The following is an 18,571-nucleotide window of genomic DNA, read 5'->3' as shown; positions in this document are numbered from 1 at the left end:
TGTTTTTCCATAGTCTTCATTATCTTACTGATGAATAACCATACGGTTTTAACAATCGTAACAAGCGCCACCATCGCTAGCTAGTTTGTTATATTTGAACAATATTTCCATGTCAGCGATGGCAAGGCAATTTTAATTCGTGGATATCTCCATCGTTATAGCTCGCACCATAAAAATATATTATGAGACATGAAAGACTGAAAAACACCTATTAGGTAGAACTGGTACTTCCGAAAATATTTGGAAGTTTGTGAAGAACGCAATAAACGTTAAAATCTCCGTTATTATTGGTCATGAGGTAAAACGCACAAAAGATCGGAAATTATATTTAACACAGCTTTTTACAATGTACAGTTTTTTAATACAGCTAATACAATTGTCGTCCCTTATATATGTTTATAGCCTAGTGCTCTCTCCGGATATCTCGAGTGGTGTTCACATAAACAATTAAACTGACGGTATTTTCGACTTTTGCATACCTAATGCGAGAAAAATGCGAATTATCACGCCAGCGTTTGAAGTAACGTTTTGAATGTATCTACCTCGATACTGTCAATCTTCCTTCTGTTCTCGGTCAGCATTCTTTTATGTTAAATGTAACTATTTTCTTTCATGACCAATAATTCTGTGTATGGGAAAGAGAAAGTATGCCAAACTCCTTTTAATCTCTCATTGGTCAACTCCTGTTCATTTCTCACCCTGGGGGGAAATACGACTAAATGTTTCAAACATTGAGGATTGCAGTCACCTCCCAATTACGTGAAACGGTTGAGATCTTCAGGTGAGGATTTAAAATACACCGTGGTCAGTGAATCTGCCGATTAATTAACGGCCTGCACCGTTCAATCACCAGCATATTTGCTGGGCGAGCGCAACGGACGGTTTTGAAACAGCTGACGTGAACTCTCATAAATGTGTTACGTCGTCATTTTGCAATACCGTGTATCATAAATGCTGAATACAAAGACAGTCTTAATGTTATGCCTGTGCCCTGATTTAACATTATCAATGTAGGTCTGCGAACTCCATTAATGAGTGGTTGTGCGAACAAGAATTAAAAGCGTGTGTACTCGTAGTAAGAATGAAGGTCATTGACATAATATATTTTGCGGAAACATTTATATTGTTAATTATTAAAAACTAGGAATAGATGTAGATTTATCAAGCAGTTTAGCATATAAATTATTTGTCTTTAATTAACAATGACATTCTTAGTCATATGGCAATCTAGAGTGGCAGAAAGAAATGTAAATAAATAATAATAATCTCTTCGTTTTACCGTACGTTATAATAGAATAATTGGTTCAAAGAAGTCTAAGATGATTTCATGAATTAGGCTTGACAATGCCGCAAATTGAAGATCGAGAAGAGAAGATGATCCTGAGAAACAGAGACTTTAGACTTAAACTGAAAGGTTTACACGCAAACGACACACCATAACTGACGAAGAAAGGGCAGCCAGGTCAGAAAGAATGAAGCATTTCTGGGAACAAAAGAAGAAACATAAGCCAAATTTGTCGGTAATACTCTTAAGACTTAAATGTATATGGATTGATTAAAGTCCTCCTATATGGGCGTAAAATAATTTAAAATAATAATTAAACAGCGGTGGAGTGTCCAGACTTGATAGGGTCTTTGTTTAAAAGCACCTGAACGTGTGAAACCTGCATATTTTAACGTCCATTTTTCAGGATTACACGTATAAAAGTACTGGTGATTTCAGCGCTTTAAATCAGAAATTTAGTATTTTGGGGAAATTTGAAAATTCAAAAATATGTAAGCTCTTTTTATCCTAAGATAAAGCGCGAAAATTATTATCCATTTGATGCTGTTACCGTACGCTACCCCTTTGTTCTATGACAGCTATCCCTTGTGGATTCTCTCTCCCTGAAATAAAATATGCGTAAATTATAACATTGTACATTTATTTTCAGTTGATTGGGCTAAAGTATAACAAAAAAGAGTAGATTTATACTGACGAAAAATCAGAATATTAATAAGAAGAAATGTAAAAAATGAACTCGTCATATTCATAAACTGGTGTGTGTGTTAAAAGAAGTCGTAGAATACATTTGAACATTTTGTTCTGTCATTTGTGTTGTCCTATCATCAATAATTATTGTGTTTACCGACAGAGACACTTTCGTCTGCCTGAAATTGTAGGTGAGCACAAGGATCCAGAATACCAAATTATGTGCTATGTACAATGGTTGGAAGTTACGAAGTGAGATGGTCGTTCATCACTGTGCCGAGGACTCTGGCAGTGAGACCTAGTTCCGTCAGTATATTGTTGAACTTAGTTATATATACCCCCCCCCCCCCCCCGTGGCTCTTACCATTTATTCGAAAGCAGGAAGGAGGGCACGGCATCTTTAGAGGGCGCTGGACCATTCTAATGAAGAAAGGGCATTCCTATTACTTACCCAGCTACTGACAATTGACGAACACTCCACTGTTTGCCTGCAGCAACTGTGTGCAGTAACAATATGTTGAAAGTAGCAACCTGACTATACTGCAGGTTAGTTTATTTTGCATGAAGTGTATCAGAACGACTGGAATGGTGTGCTCTACAAACAAGGCATAGGGAGTGATGTCGACACGCACTAGCGCGTTGATATCATTGTTAGACGTGTGTGTGTGGCAGTCAGCAAGTAGTACGTCACGTAGGAGGAGGGTGAAAATGTCTGGAAGTGCCTTTCTCACTGGGTAAGTTTCCTCGAGTCAACAGAACACGTTACTGCTTAGTACAGTACAGATGAAATGTTATATATATTGATACAGAACAGACAGTAAAACAAATCAAAGAGAAATTTGGAAAGGAAATCATAATCCAAAGACAGGAAATCAGAATCCTGAATTTTTCCGATGTTATTTTATCTGGTACTGCAGAGGATCTGGATTAATTGCTGAATGGTATGGATGGAGTCTAGGGTGAGGAGTACAAGATGAACATAAATAAGTCCAAAACAAAAATAATGGACTACAGGCGAACGAAGTCGGGATTAGGAAATGAAGTCTTAAAAGGAAGTTGATGAATATTGCCGATTACCTGTGTAATAAAATAGCTAACGATGGTAGAAGTACGGAGGACATAAAATGCCGACTAGCACAAGCAAGCAAAAGCTTTTTTCAGAAAAGGAATTCACTATTTTTCACTTCGGACATTAATGTAGCAATTAGAAAAATGTGCTTGAAGACTTTCGTATGGAGCGTGGCGTTGTATGGAAGTGAAACATGCAAGATAACTAGCTCAGAAAGAAAGAGAATAAAATATTTTGAAATGTGGTGTTACATAAGAATGCTGAAGGTGAGATGGATGGATCTAATGACGAATTAAGAAAAACTGAATGGAATTGATGAGAGGAGATCGATTGAGCTGAATTTGACCAGAAGAAGATATAGAATGGTAGGACACATCTTACGACACCCAGGACTTGTTCAGTTGGTTTTTGAGGGAAATGCAGGCGTTAAGAACGGTAGGCGTAAACCAAGGTATAAATATGAGAAGCAGATGTAGAAATGAAAAGGTTAGCACATGATAGGGTGCCATGAAGCGTTGCATCAAACCAGTCTAATGACTGATGACTCAGGAACACACACACACATATATATATATTAACATTTTCCAAAGGCTGAAATGATGTTATGGAAGAAACTTACGACGACTGAATGTCAGACCGAGAACACAGAACTGCAACAGGTGGACATTAGAGTTCCGTAGTTTAGATGTGTGTTCTCTCAGAGTGGTAGCATAGTAAGGGAGATCTACTCAAGGTGGAGCAAAGCTAATACAGTGAGCTCGCGGTTGCCATCAGCTATATTTTGTGCGAGAAAAGTGAGTTCTCAGACGACATTATCTGTAGGTCGGTCTGTTTTCAGACCGACTGCTGTACGGGAGTGAAAGCAGGATGGACTCAGGCTATCTCCCTAGCAGACATGGAGGTTGTGACTATGATTGCTGGTACAAATAGGTGTGAACAATGGTTCGAGGGTATTGGGAATGAGAAATTAAAAGCTAAGTTACGAATGAACTCGATGGTCGTCAGATTATTTGAGGCGAATGGAAGAGGAAAGGTTACCTAAGAGAATGGCTGGATTGGCCATCGAGGCTAAGATGAGCAGATGGTTAGACTCGGCTTCTAATGCTTTGATAATAAAAGGTTACACAGTTGGTTGCAAATAGAAAATTGCATAGATGCATAGTTAAATCGCAGTGCTCAAAGTCCTATAATAAAATATGAATGTATCACCCGCGCTTTGAAATTCATTTTGGCACATTTACGTCTGCTGTGCTGCTTGATCGTTATAAATGTTTAGAACTTTCAGTATTGACAAGGTTGTCTTTTAGTATGCCTTCCACTTTTATGGCCGGGAAAAATTGCTACACGTCTTGGGCGGAGCGCTCTTAGCAGTACGAACAGAATGCAGTGTGAATAACGTCCGTGCAGGTAGACTGCCAGCACGGCAAGTGCCCTCAAATGTTAATACGTAGATGCATCTGATGCACTCTCTTTTCGTACGGGGGTCGGGGAGGAGGTGAAGTGAATTTATCTGGCGTTTTTCGGCCGGATGCCCTTCCTGACGTCAGTCTCAGTTTTAAGAGCTAAAAGGATTAAATGAACGATGGTGAATGAAACTGGGTAAGGCGGTGGGAGGAATCGGCTGTGGCCTATGAATAGGAACTGTCCCGGCGTTTGCCTGGAAGTGAAAATGGGAAACCGCGGGAAAATATTCTCAGGACAGCCGACGCACCCTCGCGTCTCCCGAATGCAGTCACTTCGCCCTCCATAAGTTTTGTTTTCATATTGTACTCCCGTCTCCAAGACTGTGTCCATACAGATTATCCAGATCTTCTGCAGACTGATAAAATAACAATATCATAGGCAAATCTCGAGTTTTGATTTCCTTTCAGCATGCATTCGGGAGATGGTGGGTTCGAACTCTACTGTGGGTAGACCTGAATGTGATTTTCCGTGTTCTCCCATTTTCACACCAAGCCACGCTCGCTTCCTTCTCACTCCCAGCCCTTTCCTATCCTATCGTCGTCATAAGACCTATATGTGTCGGTGCGACATAAAGTAACTTGTAAAAAATAATATTAATTTCCTCTCCTTGGATTTCGATTGCCTTTCCAAATTCATCTTTGATTTCCTTTACCACCTGTTATATATAAACATTGAAAAGGAGGGGGAACAAACTGCAGCCTTGCCTCACTCCTTTCTGGACTGCTTTATGTAACCTTTTTGTCTACATTGCGGTGTCGGGGTAGCGTGCCTGTCTCGTACCCGGAAGCCTCGGGGTTCGATTACCGGCCAGGACAAGGATTTTCACCTGCATCTGAGTGCTGGTTCGAGGTGCACTCAGCAAACGTGATTGCTATTGAGCTATCTGACGGTGAGATGTCAGCCCCGGTCTAGAAATCCGAGAGGATCCGTCGTGCTGACCACACGACACCTCGTAATATGCAGGCCTTCGGGGTGAGCAGCCGTCCCTTGATAAGCGGAGCTGTTGCACCCGGAAGGACGTGGGTTCGAATCCTCTTCAGGAAGTCGTAAAATTTAAGAAACGGGATTTCCACTTCCGGAGGTGCACATGGCCCTGAGGTTCACTCTCTACCAGGTTAATTACTGGGGGCAAAGGCGGCCGGGCGTAGAGCTAACCACTCTACCCCATCAAGCTTTTACCTTCATGGCCTGTACGGAGATGACTTTGCTTTGTATATGATTGCGATCTCTACTACCCAAAAATTGTCTTTATCTTTAAAAAAAAAAAAAAGAAATACTAATGGGATACTTCATTTCTAAACCTGATAGGACCTGTGTCGGATTCAGTTTAATTTTTAACTGTCACGGGGAAATTACTTTCGTGGATTTTCATTTTTTTAAATGCTCCAGCAAGGGGCTGTCTTCGGAGAGGGACCAAAATTATAAAACTCGATGTATCCCTTTTTACGACTGGTTGTAAATGAAAATAATATGTTAAGAACATAATTTACACCAATATTTTAGACTACCTATTTCTTAAATCAGGGAAATATCTAGTGGCGGTCGCACGAAAGCTTCAGTCCAAGAGTTTCTGTGTAGATCATCGCGACTTTTGCACTTATTGGATATTGTTCTGATTATCGATATTTATTCCGGAACGAAGAGATCAAATAAAGAGCATCGGGCCAGGAAGGGAGTACGTCAGAATATCTGTGGTATAGTAATCAGTTAATCACACACTTGCTAAGTGACTGGCTCGTCAACAAAACAGCTAGTCTTTCATAAGCTTATTCATCACCGTCCGCACATTTCTTTTTCATGACCACCTTTTTCACATATCTACTGTTAAAAAGCCCGACCGTTAGTAACAGGCAGAATCTTGTTGCGTGATTTGAAAGTTACACGGTTAATTATTAGAAATTAGAACATGTTTGTGTTAAGTTGCTACTAACGAGAGCTCGAGGTGTGTTGTCGTAGAGTTTGAACACTTCGCTTGTTATATGGTATTAGTTTGAAATCTCAGCTCACTTTGTGTTCGTATGTAAGGAAAGAAAAAAAGCTACGGGATTCCACTTTCTCAAGCCTCGAATGCTTCTTTGTATCTTTTTTTTTACTGACGTGTATCTAACTATTAAGAGCGGTACCACGTGAGCTCACATCTGCAACATCTATAGCAATTATATCGGGCACCTTTCATTGGTTTTAAGACCTACTGAATATGCGGTGGTGTTAAACTGTCTCCTGGTCTCCGCCCCAGGGGCTCTGAACTATGGAGCGTGGGTTGGCGACCACGGGGCCCTCAGCTGAGTCCCGGCATTTCTTCCACTTACTTGTGCCAGGCTCCTCACTTTCATCTATCCTATCCGACCTCTCTTGGTCAACTCTTGTTCTTTTCCGACCCCGACGCTATTAGGTTTGCGAGGGCTAGGGAGTCTTTCATGTTCACGCCCTTCGTGGCCCTTGTCTTCCTTTGGCCGATACCTTCATTTTTCGAAGTGTCGGACCCCTTCCATTTTTCTCTCTGATTAGTGTTATATAGAGGATGGTTGCCTAGTTGTACTTCCTCTTAAAACAATAATCACCACCACCACCTCTCCTGGTCTCCTGAACATTGAAAAAATGAGACAGTCTCCTAATTTTGTCCTCATAGCTGAATTTCTACGAAACTGAACATTTTCCAAAGTGTTTCATAAATTTATATCGTGTGTTTGACTAACTGGAAAACTTAAAATGTTAATTAATTTGATACTGCAACTGCACAAGTCACGGAGATAGAATCAGAAGGTCGTCACCACACCTGTTCAACGCATTTGCTGAAGAGGCTATAAACAAGTTTAAGGTAGCCACAAAGACAATTCTACGTCAGAGGTAAACTGTCGTAAGAGCCAATACTTACCGTTGTTTATCGCTGGCTTCTCCTTGGACATACGTCAATAGGTGAACCACAAAGATCAAGAGGAGAATAGCACTAGCTTAATAGGCATTTTATACCAAGATAAATCTTTTGACTAGCAGCCACATAGATTTCTTTTTGTGAGGAGAATATTTTGTGTGGAGTGATCTATTGTATCTGCAGTCAAGATCACAAACGACTAGAGGCATTAAAATGTTCCTCTGGAAAAGAATGTTGAACATTGGGAGGGTGGAGAATATAAGCAATGACAGTGTCCTGCAGGAAATTGAAGGGAAGTGAGTACTCGTAAGTGTGCGGGAAAGGACTACTAAATTCATTCGACATACCGTGTGTCCTGACTGATTCAGTCGAAGGGAAAATTATGGGGAAGAGAGGACGAGGGAGACCTTTAAGAGGTTATACTGTAGTTGCATCGAGGAACTGATTGACTGACTGACAAGCCACTGCCCACGTTGAAGCCGTAATAAAACTCTCTGTTATCGTATTTTACAAGTCTCTGGCCAACCTCCTGGAAACTATTGCATAGGCCAAATACGAGTAGTTCTCCAGAGTTGTTTCCTTAACCCCTCGTGGAGAATTTTAGTTACAATGGGTTAGTAGTAGCACTTTCACTGTTACAATTTTCCTCTCCCTCTGCCTGACTTTTGTAATGTCGTAAAGCGTGTAACGATATTTGTCTCAAAAGTAACCAGTTGGAGCAGACATGTGAGCGCTGCCAGCTTCAACGTTTTATGCCGAATATATCATTTCTATGTACATTTTATGTATCCCAGTTTATGAAATGACTCGGGCAAGGAAAGTTCTTCAATTAGTAGAACAAAATAAGTCATGATTAATTTTATAATGTATTCATCTATTTAGCGTATGGCTTTTAGTGCCGCGAGTGTCCATACTTGGATTCTTTTCGCCGCCTCTTACCTTGATGCTTGAGGGTTTTCTGCAATAAAGTCGCATGTCCTGATGGTTGGGGGCGGAAGAATATATCCACGGTACCGCCTGACTGTCCGAATAGGCAACTGAAAAGGGGACTCCAGGGACTTTCTTTATGGAGAGCGTGAGCTGGCGACTGTGGGGCCTGTAGCCGAGTCCTCCATTTGTACCTAGCTCCTCGCTTTCATCTTTCTTATCCGATCTCCCTTGGTCAACTCTTGTTCTTTTCTGACTGCGATGGTGTTAAGTTTGCGATGCATAGGAAGTCTTGCATACCTTTATTTTTCCGCATACCTTCATTCTTGCAAAGAACGGAATTCTTCCATTTTGTGATCAGTGTTTAGAGAGAATGGTCGTACTTCCTCTGAAACAGTAATCCCCACCAATACTAAATAACGGCTGGCTCTAACTCGGCAACTGTAAATAACAAAAAGAAAAGAAAAAAAAGGTTGGAGTAAAGGGTCAGTTAATCCTACGCACGAACCCTGCAACTCTCTCTCCTCAGGTAGCAGAATCAAGAGGGTGTCGGGTCACACAATTCTCAGAGGCGACCTTGAGTCATCGCAATGCAGGTAGGAGACAATACCGTTCCAGAGTGACTCTACTTCGGGGCTGACGCCCCCAGCACTCCTTTGCTTGGCCCCCGACCAATGGTCTTATTACTGGCCCGGACATCACCAATCCCAACCAATGGTCTTGTCACTAGCCTGGACATAAACAAGCCAATGGTCTTATCACTAATCTAGACATAAACAATCCTAACCAATGGTCTCGTTACTAGCCCGGACAAAATCCTAACCAATGGTCCTGCCACTAGCCTGGACATAAAACAATCCAATGGTCTTGTCACTAGCCTCGACATAAAACAATCCAATGGTCTTGTCACTAGCGCGGACATAAAAAAATCCTAACCAATGGTTTTGTTACTAGCCCGGACAAAATCCTAACCAATGGTCGTGCCACTAGCCTGGACATAAAACAATCCAATGGTCTTGTCACTAGCCCGGACATAACCAATCCTAACCAATGGTCTTGTCACTACCCCGAACGTAACCAATCCTAACCAATGGTCTTGTCACTAGCCCGGACATAACCAATCCTAACTGTCTCGACACTACCCCGGACATAACAATTCTAACCAATGGTCTTGTCACTATTCCGGGCATAACTAATCCAGACCAGTGGTCTTATCACTACGTGGACCAAGTTCGAATACAACTGGATACAAATAAATCACGAGTAGGTGAAATGATCGTGTGCTCGAGAAGAACTGTGAAAATGAAGATCAGTGTACATAGTCATTCATGCACATTAAGATGCCGGTTATTTTGCTACATTAAATCAGTTTCAAATCTTTATTGTTACTGAATTGCATTTGTGTGCCCTAGAATAGTAATTACTCAACAACCAATACAAGAATCCGTGTACAACTGTCTGAAACACCATGTTATTTATAATATGGTCGGCAGGGAACGGGTGTCAAATTTTGTGAACTTGCTAACCACCTTGCGTAGCTTACCCAACGGATCGTCTCGGTACGTAGCATGTATCAAATTGGTGGTATTCCATTGATAGCAATTTTATCTTCAGATTTAATTTGCATTCGCTGGGTTCTTTGTCGAAATACATACGTTCACCGTGTATGTTTCTGAATTATCCTGAATGTTTCAGAGATGTCTCGCGTGAGGTGAGGTGTGGCCGTCCACTTTCTCTATGCACTTATCAGCTGCCTGATACGATACCGGTTTACAAAGAGGTCAACAGCAGTACTGCACCTGCAGTTTTATTAACATTATTCATATAGGACTTCAGTTCCTTGTTGGGATCCACCTGTGGGTGAAGGACCGTATCCCCTGCCTGTCGTAAGAGGCGACTGATAAAGGGACCCCAGGGGCTCTGAACCTGGGGGGTGGGGGGAAGGAGCATCGTCGTCGTGGTGATGAGTTGGCGACCACGGGGTCCTTAGCTGAGTCCTGGCATTGCTTCCACTTATTTGTGCCAGGATCCACACATTAATCTATCCTATCCGACCTTCCTTTTCAACTCTGGTTCTTTTCCGACCCCAACGGCATTAGAGCATTGGAAGCCTAGAAAGTCTCTCATTTTCACGTCCTTCGTGGCCCGTGCCTTTCTTTGCACGATACCTTCATTCTTCGAAGTGTCGAGCCCTTCCTCTTTTTCCCTCTCTGTGATTAGTGTTATAGAGAATGGTTGCCTAGTGTACTTCCTCTTTAATTTAAAGATGTCACAGTGTTATGCGAGGATGGTTGTACAGTTTTGATTCTCCTTTAAACAATAATCATCACCACCATCAGAAGTGGAACCGAATTTTTGAGTAACAAAGCATGCCAGCGACCTTTCCTCTCTCACCATGTCGGTTGCTTATGCCGACTTCGTTACATTGTTGTTGACATTGTTCCTAATATATATATAGCCCTAGGTTTTTGCTATTTCATATCGGGTTTTCCAGAGCTGAGCAGGTATTTTGTGGAGAATTAGGCTGCAGTATACTGCCTCCTGGATAGCGACAATCAGCTCGTGAAGTTTTCGTCGTTTGCAGGAGGAACACGGCCTCCGTTACCATGGCAACGGCCCTCTCTCGCATGACATTATTCAACTATTTCTACTGTACGGCCCACCGTATCTCGGACAACTGCAAACGAAACCTAGCTTCTGAACCTCCACTGTGACCGTTTTCAACATTTTAGTGTCACACTATAATCTCATAATTTAATTTAATCACTCTGTATACAGTGCTTAGTACCGTTAGAAACGTTGTACCCTGTATGAAATTCCGTGTAAATTAGAGCGCCATATTAGCTCGTTCTTCTCGGGGGTTTTGCTCGGTTTGCCCGTCAATCATTCGGCCCGGAGACTGGTTGGAACTGGAACCTCAAATAGCCTATGGCTGCATCATAACGAGGCGCACAAACCATGAATAGTGAGGTAGTTTGCCACTGCTTTCGCTGCTGGGCCAAAAGGTGTTGTTGCAGTATGATTGACCCTGTAAGTAGCTGGCTCTTTTCCTAACACTCAGCTACACTAGTCGTGCTCTGTACCTCCCATACCTCAGCACCTTCCATATTATCGTACCCATTAATGTGACAGACTTCGGTGGAAGGTATGTCATGGTCTGACATACCTGACTGCATCTGTCACCAAATAGCAACAGGCGGTATTGTACTCGGTATGAAAATATCACCTACCAGTTAATAGTAATAGTGAGTTTACCTCCCGCGAACTACTTCTACCGTTTTCAGAATAGCTCCGATTTGCCGGAATTTCGCCACCTTGGGCCGATAAATCCACCGACATGGGTATCCACAAACGAAATGAAATGGCGTATGGCTTTTATAGTGCCGGGAGTGTCCTAGGATATGTTCGGCTCGCTAGGTGCAGGTCTTTTGATTTGACGCCCGTAGGTGACCTATGCGTCGTGATGAGGATGAAATGATGAAAATGATGAAAACACGTACACCCAGCTCCCAAGCCAGAGAAATTAATCAATGATGGTTAAAGTTCCCGACCCTGTCGGGAATCGACAAATTATGAGACACTGCAGTATGTAGCGGGACATATTAGCGAACATTTCTGCATAAGCTTTGCACATTCCACAACGACGGCATATACATATATTGATGTTCTGAATTAGTAAGCGTAGACACACACTTGTGCATTACTTAGTACTTGTTGCTAAGCGTTCATTCGTCCCGATTCCTGCGGATTTACATTATTAGTCATTGCTGCCCCTTAACAAGTGCTTCAATAAAGCCTTTTCCCTTGTTGAGAACGAGTTCCCTTCGCTAGTTGAAAAGGCCCCTTCCCTGAACTTCCAAGCTATAGTCGCCCTGTACTGCCCTATACTGCCCTATACACGAGAACAGAGTGGTCACGAGGGTGCAATACAATCTTCGGTGTTAGAAGGCGCCATAATGGGTCGTCGAAATAGAAGAATCCTGGACGGACCTCGCAGACTTCACTCCGTTCGGACAGACCAAACTGCGTTTCTAGAGGGAACACTGGGAGTAACATATTTGTTAGCTACATTTTGACGTGTAAAGGAAAGCAACGCTATATACAGCGTGTAGGTGCAAACAGATCTGAAAGCTTGTCTTGTGAATATCCTTTTCTGTGAAGAGGGCGACTGTAATCCGATTAGTAGAAGAACATGAACATCAGGCTGCTACTACAAATGTCATGGAGATGATGACCTTGATGTTTTTCGCCAGAGGTACTCATCAATCATAACCAAACTGCGCATCAAACAGGTTATATCCGAAAATGCGTTTGATCATCCGACCAAAATCCTAATGTAAAGGTTGTTTACCACTCTGAGAGCAGTTGCTGTTGTAGAAGCAGGTGCTGATACAGTATTACTCGCTGATCGATATCTAATGACCACCTTCGACCAGCAAGCGACACACACCTGCCCTCGTACATGTGCGGGTGAAGCTATCAAAGATCACCTAGTCTTTTAACCAGTATCACGATGTTCTTTCCTCGAGTTTCTTTTATTTTCTTTGGATACGTCCACGTGTTCACAGTTAACGGCGCTCTGTTACAGTAGCCTGGGGTATCCTGTTGTAAAAAATTAAAGCAAGCAGTCACATTAGTCCATTTTACGAAGAACACTGAAGAAATGTAAGCCCAGAAAATGTGTTTTTTCGATCCTTGGTCCCGTCAGAAGTCCCGACGTTATTAGGTTTGTGATGCCTACGGATCCTTTAATTTTCACACCTTCGCGGCCCTTTCGTCTCGGATCGGACCTTTTCCATTTTACGTCTGATGATTAAAGGCCGGATGCGTGCTCGACCAATACCACGAGAGTAGTCCCTGGCATGGCCAAGAACAGTCGTATTTTAAACACGTAATACCCTCACTTACGAGACGTACGTCCTAGTCCTGTTTGTTGTGCTTAACCTCGCACCGACACAGATAGGTCTTACGGCGACGATGGCGGCCGTGGCATTTATTAAGGTATTGCTTGGTGTGAAACTGGGAAACCACGGAAAACCATCTTCAGGGCTGCCGACAATCGGGTTCGAACCTACTATCTCCCGAATACTGGATACTGGCCGCACTTAAGCAACTGCAGCTATCGAGCTCGGTATAGTCTTGTTTAAAAGCATCTTTTTTTAACTATCATTTGGTGCGTAAAGTTAAGTTTCACTGTATTGAGGACGAGTAGCTTACTACGTGGCGGATTAATCCAAGGTTTATATTTATGGTTGTAAGAAGACTTGATTTCTTTGCTGATGGAATGTAAGTACCTGGTAGATGTCATTGTAACTACCTGGGTGGGTAATCACATTAACGAAGTTGTGAATGAAGTTTACAGGTCTCTTCGTCGTGGGGGTTGTAGTAAGGATGAAAAGCAGAGGGCGTATTATATATTAGAGTTTGCTTCTGATGTCTGGGACCCCTCACCAGCATTACTTGATTCCTGAACTAGAAGTGATCCAAACGAAAGCAGTGCGATTTGTTTATGGGTAATTTTCGAAACAAAAGAGCAGTGTTATGTAAATGTTGTCTGGAAGACTACGAACTGGTCGAGGTCCACCCAGACGTGGAGATCGCCCATGGACCTGCATGTCCTCGGACACTCCCGGCACATTAGTAGACGAATATGCTTGGAAGTAGGAAAGATCATAATATGAAGACTAAGTTTGAATTCAAGAGGACAGATCGAGATTTTTTCACGTGGTTTTAACGTCGCACTAAGACATTTTTCGGCGAAGCAAGGATAGCAAAGGGCTAGGATTGGAAAGGAAACGGCCGTGGCCTTAATTAAGGTACCTGGTGTGAAAATGGGAAACCCATCTTCAGAGGTGCCGACGGTGGGTGGGTGTGTTCGTTTATAGGAAGAGGAATTAGGGATTGGAATAATTTATCAAGGGAGATGTTCGATAAATTTGCAACTTCTTTGGAAGAAGGAAAGAATTCAAACATTTTGGGCTGCAATGAAAGCTTCCGGTAATGTGTAATAGTTGTTGAACGTGGTCTCAAAGGGCCGTAAACTAATAATAATTAAATAAAAGATTAGGTAAACAACTAATGGGGAATCTGCCACACGCGACAGCCCTAAATGCAGATCAGTCATGACTGATATATGTGCCATCAGCATAGTCATCAGGATATCCATTCTCCGTGAACACTTTCAAAACGCAAATGGGTTCTGCTGTTTCAGGGATGGCTAGTCAGACTCGTCAGACAGTCCTCAGCGGGGCTGGATACACTCTGCGCCTTGTGAAGTGTTCACTGTACCTACCACTACAGTAGTAACGCGGAGACTGAAACATTAGGAAACTGGAGGTGATCAATAAAGCAGTCGAGACACGGTCGATTATGCTTAAGTTGCCAAGGCCAACAGAAAAGTAGTCTATAAAGATAAATACTGAAGCAGACAGGTGCGTTAAAGTTCATTTACAATATAATAAATTCCCACACTGACCGGACAAATCCTGAGTTCCTTTCCCTCCTGAATTTCCACATAGCCTACCGCGCAAATTTTAAAAATAAGATGATTAGGACACCTACCATCGAAATTAATCACTTTGCAGACTATGACGCATCTATAACCGAGCATCCCGGCACAATAATGTTCTTGAATTTAGCATAAACATGAATATTTCTTTTTTCCGTTCTTCACACGTGACGGGTTGCGGGTGCGAACTACAGATTTGGTCGTTTTACGGCCCAGTTCCCTTCCTGACGCCAATACTGTGTAGAGGGATGTATTCATTATCGCGTGTGGTGTTTGGGACAAACACAAACATCCATTCCCAGCGATTAAAATCCCTGACCCGCCCGTGAATCGAGCTCAGGATCCTCAACGCTAACCATTGACTTGAAGAGCTTGACTTGCCATAAACTTCAGAATAGTTCACGGCTACCATTTGACAAGTAAAATAATATGAAAATATTTTGCAACAATTTATTGTAGAACCAAGCCCACTATTAACATGTAGGATTAAATCAGTTTATTATAGATGGTTGTCTTCAGTAGCTAAAAGAGATCTTAAAAGTGACTTCAGGTAACATCATGTTCTTTTGAGGAAGTCTGAAAATATTATACCAATTAATGTTCGAAAATCAATGAATTTTCTTCCCATATCAATATATTACAATATTCGCAATAAACTCGTAAAAACCGAGCTCGATAGCTGCAGTCGCTTAAGTGCGGCCAGTATCCAGTATTCGGGAGATAGTGGGCTCGAACCCCACTGCCGGCAGCCCTGAAGATGGTTTTCCATGGTTTCCAATTTTCACACCAGACAAATGCTGGGGCTGTACCTTAATTAAGGCCATGGCCGCTTCCTTCCCACTCCTAGCCCTTTGCTGTCCCATCGTCGCCATAAGACCTATCTGTGTCATGCGACGTAAAGCCAATAGCAAAAGAAACTCGTAAAAATCACTAGTTTATAAATATATTGACGTTTTTAATTTCTGTTTTCATCAGGGAGTTTGATTTCACATTATTTGTATGTCATATTTCTCCACCTCCTAGTTGCCTCCGGTTCAGAGGGTTCCAGGTTCGATTCTCGGCTCATCAGTGTGATTTCTTCCTCTGCCTGGGGGGACTGGTTGTTCCATGTTCGTCTTCATACGTACCACTTCATATCACTCCACATAGGATTGGTATTATGAAACGCATCCGATCGTAAAACTGGTTCAGATCCACATCGGGTACAGACTTTATAAACTAGGGGCGGGGGGAAGCCAGGAAGAAGAAAAAGGGATTAATTACAGTACGTTAGGTAATATTAAGTTACGGTTTTTTAAGTTGGTGAATGAAAAGGAAAGCTGCTGTAATTGGGATAAAATCCTGCAGCAGTAATAAATTAAATTACTTTTTTTTTTGTAGCCTAATTGTTAGTGTTTGGTACAAACCTGTTGGTCACGACAAACAACCGACCCATCACACTTCATGTGAGGAGACCTACACCTCCACTAATTGGCCGACTATCTGCAGTACATATGCGTGTATATCCGGTCTAGTTTATTGCTTAACTCAGTTGTACTTTGCAGTCTGGTTTGTCGAAAAGACGTTAGGTTCCTTGGACCATAACTTACGATAACTTCAGATTATTATGTTTTTTTTGGGGGGGGGGGGAGCGGATGGGGGAGGAAATGTCCAAGAACATTAAAGCCCCGCGTTACCAAGCTTTCCAACCAAAATACCCAGCAAGATTTCTATTCATTCATAAATGCATTTCTATCATGTAATGTAATGAACAGTCGAAATAATTAAAATGCACATCATCTCATTGAGAGTATACTTACTGTAATATGTCGGTAGTGGAAAACAGGAGTAATGAAGCAGGCATGAACATGTTAGTTTAATTTCTACAATAAGTGGTTTTATTTATGCTCTCTAAAATGGTTAATCCAAAATTCGGTATTCACGAGAGAAGACATAATCTGAAGAAAAAACACAAGATAACTAAAGTGAACATGAAAATACTAGTTCTTTCTAGCAATTCCAGATTAATTCGTATTTAGTATTCAAATGGTGTCTACAGTAGCAAACAGTGTATATATGCAAGAAATGAGCTATATATTTTATGTAATAATAATAATAATAATAATAGAACGCAACTTATTCTTCTGATATTTTTATCACATTCCAATTCAGAAAACCGTATGAAAACAATTTTCGTTATGCTTATTTACAAATTCTGATAAATCCATTCATGTCTGCAGAACATCTTCACGATCCATCTACAAGTCGTAATTTGTGATTGGATAGTTGTCGAACTAGCATAAAATGGAGTTTGGGGTGGAGAATGTGGAAGGACGCCAAATGAAGCTAACGTCGTGTTGAAGTGGACATTTTATTGTTTTTACGCTGGCAAAACTGCAGCCTGCTTCATCTCGTAACGTGTCATGGCCTCTTAGCAACATCTGCGTTATACTATCGGGCCTACCCACACTTAGTTGGAACATCGCCTCCATAACTTTGCTTCCTCTTTGGACCGGCCATCACATGCATTAAATTACATACTTTGTACAGTTTGAGACATCAACGACCACGGAGCATTTCTAAAAGATTTCGGACCGTGTACAGCAGTGTATCTTTTTTATTTAATTTTCAAGTTGCGTCTTCCACTCAAGAGCACAACTTACAGAACTGTTTATTGAATACGAAAATGCCATTTTTTTTCCTCATACTTCCAAGTGTATTCTTTTTTTCACTATTGTACTACAGCGTCGATGTTTAGATTTACCGCGAAACCAAACTTGACAGTACTTTTTTCTAATAATAATAATAATAATAATAATCATAATAATAATTGTTACGGTGTATTGTGGATGTGCAGAGGTGAAAGAAGGTGCTGGGATGAACAGGTCTCAACTTACGAAATTAAAGTTAATTTAAAATTTTACAAGGTTATATTTTCTTTTCAAGATCAAAAAAATAACAAGTATAACAGGAACTGATTTGTATATCCACAGGTTAAGAAAGTACAATTACAGTTTATTAATGGATTTTTGGGCTTCGAGCCCCAGATTCACAATTCTTGAGCAATTAGACCCACTTTACTTATACACCAGGTTCAACAAAGGGGCAGAAAACCCCAATCATACCAAGGAGCATTTGCTCCCAATTACCCAGTTAAGCCTACTTGAGGCACACAGAAACCAACTTTAAGAAAGAGCAACCCGCTTTCAAAGTTCAAGCCTATCAAAGGTCACACCAAACTCCAACTTCAAGCTGACCTCCAAGCACATGAAAACAGGGGTAAAAATACCCAACCTACTGAGGCCTATTCCATAAAGAAACAGGACAATTACATGGCCCCCAAAATACCAACTTGAGAGGAGGCGTAACTGCACTCCTAATACATTTCCTTAAAACCTATTTGGCACTAGGCCGCTTATGCAAGGGCTAATCCCATACTACGGAGGTGACACGATTGAAAAATTTTATGTCATTACGAGTAGAAGGGAAACAGTTATAAAAACGTAGTCACCTCAAAACAAAATGAATGGGAGCTCGAGAGGGTTAGGCACTCTCTATCCCAATTTGTAGTTAAATAGACAGAATTTATACCAAGTGTCTTCTACATTTTAAATATAGGTTACATGAGGAAAGTTTCGAACCCGCCCCGAGGGTTAAACTGCTGAGCTGGCAAGAAAAATAAGTTATAAAACGGCCATTACCTGGTGGTTGAACTGCTGCCCGAAGAAAGAGGCGCTTCCCGCCCCCTGCTACATAATTACACTAGGAAAGATGTTACTG

General features: G+C 41.6%; 1 protein-coding gene across 2 annotated transcripts in view; it reads left to right on the top strand.

Moving 5' to 3' along the window:
* The window catches only part of jing (AE binding protein 2 jing), a 342,693-nt gene that overhangs the window by 46,449 nt on the left and 277,673 nt on the right, over window positions 1-18,571 (top strand). The window contains exon 1 of one of the 2 annotated variants that reach the window (XM_067156360.2): window positions 2,676-2,706. The exons of the other annotated variant lie outside the window; for it this stretch is intronic. Within the exon in view, the coding sequence (XP_067012461.2) occupies window positions 2,681-2,706 (26 nt within the window). The 5' untranslated portion in view covers window positions 2,676-2,680. Of the gene's footprint in view, window positions 1-2,675; window positions 2,707-18,571 lie in introns of those variants that run through there. 2 annotated transcript variants of the gene reach the window in all.

This window comes from Anabrus simplex, chromosome 12 (assembly GCF_040414725.1).
Source record: "Anabrus simplex isolate iqAnaSimp1 chromosome 12, ASM4041472v1, whole genome shotgun sequence".
NCBI classification, from domain to species: domain Eukaryota; kingdom Metazoa; phylum Arthropoda; class Insecta; order Orthoptera; family Tettigoniidae; genus Anabrus; species Anabrus simplex.
Note: the sequence above shows the minus strand (reverse complement) of the source record. Positions and strands in the feature narration are given on the sequence as shown.